The sequence below is a fragment of the Malus sylvestris genome, chromosome 15 (genome assembly GCF_916048215.2).
Source record: "Malus sylvestris chromosome 15, drMalSylv7.2, whole genome shotgun sequence".
NCBI lineage: Eukaryota > Viridiplantae > Streptophyta > Magnoliopsida > Rosales > Rosaceae > Malus > Malus sylvestris.
The window spans coordinates 35137165-35147596 of NC_062274.1; the positions used below are offsets into that span (position 1 = coordinate 35137165).

At 35.0% G+C, this 10432-nt stretch overlaps 1 protein-coding gene across 1 annotated transcript; it reads left to right on the forward strand.

The window, feature by feature from the left end:
- The first annotated feature begins 2411 nt into the window (after nucleotides 1-2411).
- LOC126604038 (uncharacterized) lies at nucleotides 2412-8038 on the forward strand. The gene is made up of 7 exons (XM_050271091.1): nucleotides 2412-2930; nucleotides 3544-3791; nucleotides 4069-4227; nucleotides 4396-4552; nucleotides 4718-4860; nucleotides 5012-5047; nucleotides 7067-8038. Exons 1-7 carry the CDS (start codon nucleotides 2855-2857, stop codon nucleotides 7805-7807), a joined length of 1560 nt encoding a protein of 519 aa, XP_050127048.1. The 5' UTR covers nucleotides 2412-2854; the 3' UTR covers nucleotides 7808-8038.
- The last annotated feature ends 2394 nt before the right edge of the window (nucleotides 8039-10432 follow it).

Sequence of the window (10432 nt, forward strand, 5' to 3'; positions counted from 1 at the left end):
CAAAATGAGAATCCTGAATCTTTGAAAGTCCATAGTCCTTGCGGAAGTCTAATAACCATAAAGCGACAATTGGTTTTTAGAGTGAAACTTCTTTTTGGTTTAGTTTTTGTTACTCCTTGAAACTAGACCTGACATTCGTATCGTATTTTCTGTATTCGTGTCGTTTTCATGTCATATCCGATATCTTAACGGGTCGTATTGTGTAACACTCATTAAAATAAACGGGTAAAATAACCTGACCTGAAATCGACCTAATAATATTAACAGGTAATATGATCCGACCCCTTACCGGTTAAGGAAAATATATTTTAAACCAATAAATAATCAAATGAAAAACATAATACTAAATAAGTATATACATATCATATTGTCACATCCAAAACATAAAAATGCATTTTTCTTTTAAGTATATTTTCACTTACCTAAAGTCTTTAATAGTTTCTTAATTAATGTAGAAGTGTAAAAAAATATAGAAAAAAATATATAAATGCTCGTAATGACAAGCTTTACAACTTTCATGAAGAGCTTAACTTCGAAATTCGCCATTATAATCATATAAATCATAGATCAAAATTTAACTGTTGATTGTTGTTTACATTTACGCTTCATTGTTCTCATCAAATTTTGTTTTTTCAGATTTTGTTTTTTGAAAACTTGATCTATTAGAGGATGCAGGAAGATGAACGGTATGGATCATTGTTATTATATTCAAAGTTTTACGATTAGTGAAAATATTGCTTGATGTTTATAAAGTTTCTACAAACTATATGACATCGACTTATATTTCAGTTAACCGTAAATATCGAAACGTGATATCAAAGATCTAAACCGTTCATCTTCTTACATCCGCCAGATGATCATGTTTTCAAAAAAGAAAATTTAAAAAATGAAATTCAGTAAAAAGAATAAAGCGTAAATGACAATCGACGGTTAAATATAAATTTAAGGTTTATGAATTATAGTGTTGGATTTTGAAGCTGACCCTTTCATGAAAGTTGTAAAGTTTGTCATTATGAGTGATTGTATTTTTTTTCTTTCATTTTTTACACTTCTACAATAATTATTATTAATTTTTCCCTCAAATAAAAAACATTATTCATGAAATTGGAGGATTTTAAAAATCTAAACGATAATGTAAGTATAACCATTATCTACTTGTGGAAGAATAATGATAAATCACGAGTGTTTATATATTCTTTCACATTTTTCATACTTGTATGTATATCTTCTTAGTTCTTGCCTATACAAATACTATATTAGTTTATTTTAATTTTGGACAACAACATGTTAAGTAAAATTTATCCTAGTAATGAAAATAAGAAACTCTCATAATAAAAATAAATAATGACTAAAACTTTTTTTTTAAAACTTATATAGAATAATAATACAAAACTATATATTTAATATAGAATATATTGTATATATTAATATGGTTATTGTATTTTATAATAAATCTTTTAGTAATTAAATTTTAAAATTATCAAAATAAATTTTTTCTTAACGGGTCGAAACGGGTTACCCACGTGTATACCATTTAAGAACCCGTTCTTAATGGGTCACCCGATAATGACCCGATAAGTTATCGTGTTGACCCGAAACCCGTTATTTTCTTGTCGTTTTCGTGTCGTGTAAAAAACTGCCGGTTCTACTTGAAACTCAACTTTAATTTTACTTTGCTCATTAAAACTTAATTTGCACAACTTTGCCTTCAGAAACTCAATTTTTGTGCCATTATGACATTTTCCGTCAATTCACCAAGTGATGTGAAAATTGAGTTTTAGGGAGTAAAGTACAATTAAATGGAGTTTAACGGTGCATTGCCAAATAAAAAAAAAAAGTCTCTTTATGGTATAGTAGCAAGTGATTATTTTTTTAGACAAATGATGACATAATAAACTAAATTTATCCAAATTGTTAAAAGGAAAAAAATTGAATCTAGAAAGCAATAACTTGAAAATAAATAACACGGTTAAAGACTTTAAAATTAACCATTGAAATCCCTTTGCATTGCTGTGTGCGCGCGCTCGCAAAAATGTCCCTCAAATAACGATTGAACCTGGCCAAAATGGTAGTCCATTCCATTGTATTCCAACGGATGAGACTGGTAGATCAGAAACTGTTTAACAACCTCTGGTCTTTTAATTTCCATTTTCTCATAATTAGTGATTTCTTTTAAAATATATTTACTAAATTAGTTTGAACTTTATTTACAAAATTCAAACTCAAAACTTCCGACTTATAAATAATAAAAAAAAATTTTAAGCAAGTCGGAGATCTGTTTTTTTTTTTTTTCTGACCAAATGATATTTTTATAAAAAAAATGTGAGGTAATAGGTTAAATCTTATAATAAACTAGCAAAAATATAATTTAAGCTTGCTTTTAACAAGAATTGAACCAAGACTTCTCATGAAGAATACTTTAAGCAGCGGTTAGGGACAGAACCTCAGTTCTTCACTCTTTCTCTTGGCTTGGGCCCCTGCAACTGAAATATAGAAAACCGTTTCTAGGGTTTTGCAAATTCAGCAATTCTTCTCTTTAAATCATATCCCGCTTTAACCTCCCTTACAAATTCGGGATTCTGTAATTTGCTCAAGGTGGTCGTATTCCCCAGTACATCTACTCTCAACTCTGATTCTCTCTTTCTCTACATTTGTTCCAATCCTCTTGCTGCCTTCCGCTAACTGGAGCTGTTTCGTCGTCGATTTTAGGGTTTTCAGTTGAAAAATTTGTGGGGTTTTTGTGAATTTTTCTGCCAAAGTTTTATCTTTTTTCGAATGGTTTTTGGGTGTTTTGTTTAGTATAAATTGTTGGAGGGAGGGGTGGGTGGTGAAAAGTGCATTGTTGGAATAGGATATGAATAGTGTATTCACAGAGCAGATACTTGCAGACAAGCTCTCCAAGCTCAACAGCACCCAGCAATGCATTGAAAGTATCCTTTTTTTCTTTTATTTATTTATTTTTTTCCGAAGATTTCGCAATGCCCTTTTAATTTTCTCTGGATGATACTTGCTCGTTATTTGATCTAATTGATGAAATATGTTATGTAATTGGTAGTTTGGGTTATCTGGTTTTCTGTTTGGGTTATGCTTGCTTGATGGGGATTGAATTCGAGTTCTTTCTCTCGACGTAGTTTTTTTAAAGTTTGAAATGTAAACAATAGCTGATACGAAATTCTGTGTTGCTGATATGAAACCGAATAGGGATTGATTTCCCAAATTTATTGCTACTCCACCGTCAAGTGGTTCAATGGTTCAACGAGATGGTTTGATACTTAAGACAAAGTAGGCACACAACCATTCAATTAACTCTATCAGTGTCATTAACAAGCCTCTCAAGCTTAGTGGGATGATGACTTCAGTAGCAAGGATGAAATGAGTTGTGGGAAAATGTATATACTGTTGATTTGATTAAAGTACTTTTCTTTCTGTAACTTTTTTTAAGGATGAGTTAAGAACAATGTCCAGGTGTATATTTCTTGTTATCTTGTATGCATTCTGAGGAAATGATGTTTACTGTCTGTGTTGCCTTGACTTTCTAATAAGCTTTGTCACATTGGTGTATATTTCACCGGAGCAAAGCAGAACTGGTTGTTGCAACATGGGATAAACAATTCCGTAGTGCACAGATGGTTCAGAAAGTTCCTCTCTTGTATCTTGCAAATGACATCCTGCAGAACAGTAAGCGGAAAGGAAATGAATTTGTTACTGAGTTTTGGAAGGTTCTTCCAGCAGCTCTCAAAGTTGTTCACGACGAAGGTGATAATCATGGAAAGAATGTTGTATCTAGATTGGTAAGCCCCTCCTTTTATTTTGTTTCATATAAGCAGTCCAGCTACTGCTAGCATGACCTGTAACTGTAAATAAAAATTAAAGTTCCGAGGAATTTGGAGTTGGGTATTAGATTTGGTCACTATTCTCTTTTAAATCATCTTCCCTTCCTCGTGGCTCAAGGAATGGTATGTTAATCATGTGAACCAATTTAAGATTTTTTTACCAACTGGTTTATTATTCTCTTTTAAGTTGTGAAGCAGAATGGCTTAACTTTGTTGTTGCTTACAAAATTGCTAGGTTGGTATTTGGGAAGAGAGACGAGTATTTGGGTCTCATGCAAGGAGCCTAAAAGAAGTAATGCTTGGGGAAGAAGTGCCTCCACCATTGGAATTCAGTGGCAAAAAGCGCCCTCGTTCAGTCAGAATTGTTAAAAGAGATTCACGCTCTATCAGAACGGTGAGATAAAGGGCCTTCACATACTTTTCTCATTTTGCTTCATTTTATTTTTTTTGGACTACCATCTCTGTTGAAAAAAGTCTTTGCTCAATTTGATACGTATTTATCTTGTACATTTGTACTTATTTTTGTCTAGAGATTTCTAACTTCATGTTATTAGGAAAATAGAAACTTTCTATTGGAGGTCCAGCTGAGAAGATTGTATCCGCATTTCACTTGGTGATCAGTGAACATCCCACTGAAGATGCTGAGATGAGTAAATGCAAGTCTGCAGCTCACCGTGTAAGGAAGTTGGAGAAAGATGTTGACGTTGCCTGTACTAATGGTAAACTAACAATTCTATACAGTTAACATTTATCGTATTAACTAGAGTATTGACAGGAAATATTTTTAGCTGTTTCCCAATTACATCCTTTTACATTAGGGAATGGAAGTCTTGCTTTGATTTTTAAGAGAGTTGTTTCTTATGCATATTTTCTTTTATCTTCAGCTAAAGATCCAAAGCGGGAAACTTTAGCGAAAGAACTAGAGGAGGAGGAAAATATTTTGAAGCAGTGTATCGATAAACTTAAATCAGTCGAAACCAGTAGACTAGCACTTTTATCTCAATTAAAAGAAGCTCTGCATGATCAGGTATCGAACCGTACCACTGTTTTCTTTAACTATTGAGTAAGTTTTCAATACTGAAACATGCAAATAAGCAAGCATGTAGTGCTCCTTAAACAAGACACTTTGTTTCATGGTGTATGCTTTTGCTGACTTAATAGAATCTTTTTTTTTTCAGGAATCTGAACTGGAGAATATTCGAACTCATATGCAGGTATGCCTCTAATGATTTTATATTTGAAAGCGTTGTATTTTTGCTTTTCAACTCTTATGTTTTTAAGTGATGTCAGACCACAAAAAAAAAAAAAAAGTTTTAAGAGAAGGGAATATTAGCATATTATAAATTTCACCATACGATCACCATTCTATAGTATTTTTTAGGGCAATCATGGTGGTTAGGGCCTTCCTCTTCAATCCACTGCTTAGTGTAGAATATCACTTGTATAGTAGTTCTTTCGAGATTGTTTGATGGATCTGCTGGACATTGTATTTTCATGTTTTAGAATGCTATAAAACCTCATCTGTCACAAGGTCGCAACCGTAGCATCCACTTAACCACGAAACTGTTACAAGAAGTGGCAGCAAAAAATTCCTAGACCCAGTTGTGGTCATGGACCTGAATCAGTTGATCATTTTAACTCCATTTAAGATGTAATATAAATGGGTGGATGCTTAGGACTCATTTATGAGCTGCGTAAGACCCAAATGAAAAACACAATGAGTTACTGCCCTCTTCCACAGGTAGGAGCAAGTTCTGAGAAGACTGAAATGAAAACAGAATAGAACCTCTCATCAGTATCCTTATTTTGGAACTATTCATTTGGTTAGTATGAGTTGTGATCTCCGGAAATCTCTGAGATATTCTTGATTAAGTGTTTTACTGTCACACTTCCTAGTGCAAGAAAGTGGCTTTCTAATGGGCTTTCGGCTTTATCAATTACTGTGCCTTGCTTGAATTTTCTATTCTGGTACATGGCTTGACTTCAATTTTAAACGATTTGTAAGTGTTATCATAGTTCTCGAAATGAAAAGATTCTGGAGCACCAAGTATTTCTTGGTGAGCTGAATTTTATGTATTTGTTCCTCTAATGATTGCAGCATGAAGTATTTCTTGGGGACCTCTAATATGATCAGATTTATAAGTAGCATCTGTTGCAAAATATGAGCAACACCAAATCCCTCCAGAGCAATCAACTATGGAGAAGAATTTTGACATTAGGACTTTTTTGCATAACGATCTCTCTCGTTACTCTTGTTACTGTTCTGAGAAAGAACTTTGTTGTCGTATACTCCAATTCATAACCTGTTTTGTTTTCCAAATCACAACCTGTTGAGTTATTCATGGGCGAAAGATGTAGGCTATGTTAGGGTGAGGGATTTTCAAGTTTCAAGGGGTTGAGGCCAAACTAACAAGGAAATGGACTAAAAAAATGTTAGATAGAGGGGATTAGAAATGCACCATGAGAAATACAAAGGCATGTATGAGGGATTTGTAAATGATTCCTTCCAAGTAGTCATTTGCAAATCCTTCTCACATGCCTTTGCGATACTCATGAAAAGCATATCTAATCCCCACTGTCTAATTCTGTAGTCTATTTCTTACTAACTGGGCCTCAATTCCTTTGGACTTGGAAGTCACCCAATTGGGTCGTTTATAGTTGGCCTGGTCTGATTGTATCATGTCTAGTTTTCAGTGAACTTTGTGGTAATAGATGCATTCAATTCGCATTCATGGAAGTTCTCTTATATATCGTGTTAGCAAGCTTTGCACCGATCTCAGGCTAGTTTTCAGTACCTTGGTTGTGATTATGAGGTCATGCAAACCATCCAGTAAATCAAGACAGTTGACATGCTGATGTAGCAATTTCTTCAAAGCATGCTATCTTTTGAGCCTTCAGTTTATTTGATGTTGAAATAATTTAACACGCGGGCTTTGTTGTGTTCTGCCAAAATATTTAGAACACGGGTCTCTCTCAAAGTCACTAGTGATTGTTTGCAGTCGGTACAGAGATCTGGAACACCATTGTTTAGCTTTATTATTAGGGAATTGTTATTAGCACTTCAAAAATCTCATTCTATGCTCCAAACTTTCTATATTTGGAAAGAAAAATACACTTGTGAGGAGTGTAGAATGAGATTTTTGGAGTGCCAATAACATTTCCCTATTATTATAACAATAGTGCAATGTATCATCTAACTGTGAAGTTGATATGTTATGTTTTGATGAGTGTAGGTAGCACAGGCACAGGTAGAAGAAGCCACCAACATGCGGAAGCGGCTCAATGATGATGATTATGTGTTTAAACCATCTAGTGCGACCAGTCCATCAACTGATGCAAATTCTAAAGGCGGACAAACACCTAGGAAATCAGCTGCAGCCATTGCAGCTTTGGTTGCAGACAAGCTTGCTGCTTCTAGTTCTTCTCAATCGATCATGACTTCAGTTCTTTCAACATTTGCTGCTGAAGAAGCGAAGAATGCTGGTCTGACAAAGCCCTCCACATCTATGCCCCAGAGTTCGGGCACTGATTCAATATCCAAACCTGAGAGGTCCATGCCTGTATCAGATGCCAATGTTTTTATGTCATCACAAGCACCTTCTGTGCAGCCAAGCCATTCGTACCAATCAGCATTGGTTCCCCAACCGCAGAATCAAGCCCCAACCTCTCAAGGTCAATTTCACATGCTTCCAAACCCACCCTCCCAACAATATTTACAGCCATCAGGAGGGGCCATGAGCCCATATGTTTACGGTAGCATTCCACCTTTGCCTCTAGGGCCACCACCTCGCCCACCTCATATGGTGACTTCAATGGTGCCTTTGGCTCAGCAGCCATTGCAAATGAATCAGCAACCTGTACAAATTAGCCAGCAGCAACCAGTACCCTCAACTCAGCAGCCTCCTCCTGCACCTAGTTTCCGGCCACTTCAGCCACCCAGTATGGTGTATTATACTTATCATCATTCTCAGTAAATTTGATAACTTACGTAGACAGTATAACCAACGTGAAATTTTGAGGAAAAGCATTCTGTAGCGAGATCAAATTTTTGTTTATTCATTTGGTGTCAGTGTTTTGACATTTTTCTTCTCTTGGAGTTGGCATTTCGGCTCTCGTTTTTGCTCTTTTCAGATCCGATATAAACTTTTAAATGTCGGTTTTGTAACGTTAATCTTGAGTGGTGTGTATAAGATGATGTTTGCAAACTTTTCTGAAGAGGTTGATTTAGGACCTTGTAAGAGAGTGGCTCTAGCGCGAATTGCTGCTTCAAAAGGCTTGTATAATTTCCATCCGGGCATCTGTTACCGGACGATATTTTCAGATACATTATTCCCCGCAAACAGATTATATCATGGGCACTGTTCTAAAAATCCCCGCCTAGGGGTTAGGCTGTTGACCACCATCCCAATAATATTGAGGGCTTTGAAAATTAAGAAAGGGCGTCAAGATTTGCTTAGGCACCCACCTAAACTCACCTAGGTTGCAAGTCTCACTTAGATAAAAAGTAGATAACTTGCATTTTATTTTATTTTTCAATATATTTTAAGAGATTTGTTGAATACTTGAATGAGTGCTCATTATACACTTGGTCCCTTGTTTTTAATATGTTCTAATACTTTATAATATATACGTAATTCTATTTTGCAATTTATGTATCCTAATACAATTATGTTTTTTTTTAAAATAAAAAAATATAAGCAGACACTTTTTTGTAAGATATATAATAAATTTATTTAAATACGCCTAGTCTGCCTAGGCCTCACCTAGATCCCGCCTAGCCGCCTAGGGGCTAGGCCCCAGCTCGCCGCTCGACTAGCGTCTAGCGTCTTTTAGAACCTTGATCTTCAGATACAGATTATAAATTGAGCGTAACACAAAGCACAAACCTTAAAGAATTAGTGTGTGTAACCATGAAGAGCAGTTTTGAGTGTTGTGAAAGCAATATCATAACATCAAGGTGTTGTAGCCTTGGGGTTATTTTTCTCTCTCTCGATCTCTCTTGTGTTTATCTGAGTATTACATTGGATGGTATTGCACTTGGTTTGATGTTGTTCTGGTCGACAATGCAAGGATACAAGAACACAAAGAGGTGCGGTTACACGGAAGGAAGAAATTGTCATTCTTCTCTCGAAGAATGGATGTCGGGTGTGAAGAAGCAATCAAGAGAGAATGACCTGTTGGAACCAAATTTGCGCATCACTGTACATGGAGAAGATGCACAAACTCACCTACCTGCAAAACAATAGACAATCGTGAGCAAGCCCAAGTCTGAGTTGGGGTAAGGGTGGGGTGGGGGTGGGGTTGTGCCAGCCAAAGGTTCTCCGACAGTCAAGTTAGTGAACTATTTTAACTCATGTAGTGCACAAGAGAATTAGTGTATAGAGATTGTGTTACCAAAGATGAACACTAGATGGGTGTATTTATAATGTGGGGAAATAGGCATTTTTAGGATAGATTCCTTGTTTTAAACCGGGAGAATCCTAGAGGCACTACTACAAAATAGACTTATTGTGTCACTAGGTGATGTCCCTTTAATATAATATAGTGGCGACAAGACATTTGCGACACCTACTAAATATGACGTCAGATTTACTGTTACTTGTAAGTGTCATAAACTGTCTATGTCGCTTTTAACTGACGTAAACATTTAATGTCGCTTATAACCGACATACATTTTAATAATTTTTAAATAATAGTGTTATTTAAAAAAAAAATAGTGTCACTTTTAAGCGACATAAAGTATTGGTGTCGCTTTTAAGCGACACCAATTATTGTTTTTAAATATTTTAAAACCTGCGTCGGTTCTAAGCGACATAGATTTTTTTTTTTAATATTTTGAAACTTGATTTCGGTTGTAAGTGACAGATTGATGGTCTTTATACACTATCCCCTGTGTTTTATTCTTCCTCTCTTGCATCTTTCTTAAGGATGAGTTTATGAGGTGCCTCGCAACTAGGCTTGGCAAACGGGTCGTGTTTATCGTTTTCGTGTAACACCTGTTATCTTAACATGTAGTGTCATGTCTCATCCATTAAAACTAGTTTCGCAAAATGCATATCCCATCAAAACAATAGATTCACTAACACTTAGAGTTTATTTATACTTTCATTCAGTATAACATAAGATTTTGTGGTTCCACTAGTGTAAATATTTTAAATTGAAGATCAAATTCATTTATTGTATTCATATTGGGTCAAGGAGTGTAGCTGTAAAAAAATCATCAAATTCGGAGTTAAAATAACCGTTAAATCATAATTTTTCATTTATACCCGTCGAAAAGTTTTGTCCCATTACTTGATATCTGAATGTTTGTTTTTTGCAATTTTTGGCGTATGCGATCTCGAAACATATATAAAGAAGTTTGATGGTTGGATCGTTGAAATTAGTGTCGTAGAATGTGTATCCCATCAAAACAAGTTTGGCGTATATATATACCATTGAACTTGATGGGATACGAATTCTACGAAACTAATTTCAACGATCCAACCGTCAAATTTGTTTGTATATGCTTTGAGATCGCATATGCCAAAAATTTCAAAAAAAAGAAGAAAAATTCAGAGATTAAATAACGGAACAAAACTTTTCAACGGTTATAAACG

Bases quoted from the DNA above. Each gene is read 5' to 3' on its own strand.
- LOC126604038 (XM_050271091.1), top strand. From the start codon at position 2,855: ATGAATAGTGTATTCACAGAGCAGATACTTGCAGACAAGCTCTCCAAG. The intron at 2,931-3,543 runs GTATCCTTTTTT...CTTTCTAATAAG, and splicing joins CACCCAGCAATGCATTGAAA to CTTTGTCACATTGGTGTATA. The intron at 4,861-5,011 runs GTATCGAACCGT...TTTTTTTTTCAG, and splicing joins AAGAAGCTCTGCATGATCAG to GAATCTGAACTGGAGAATAT.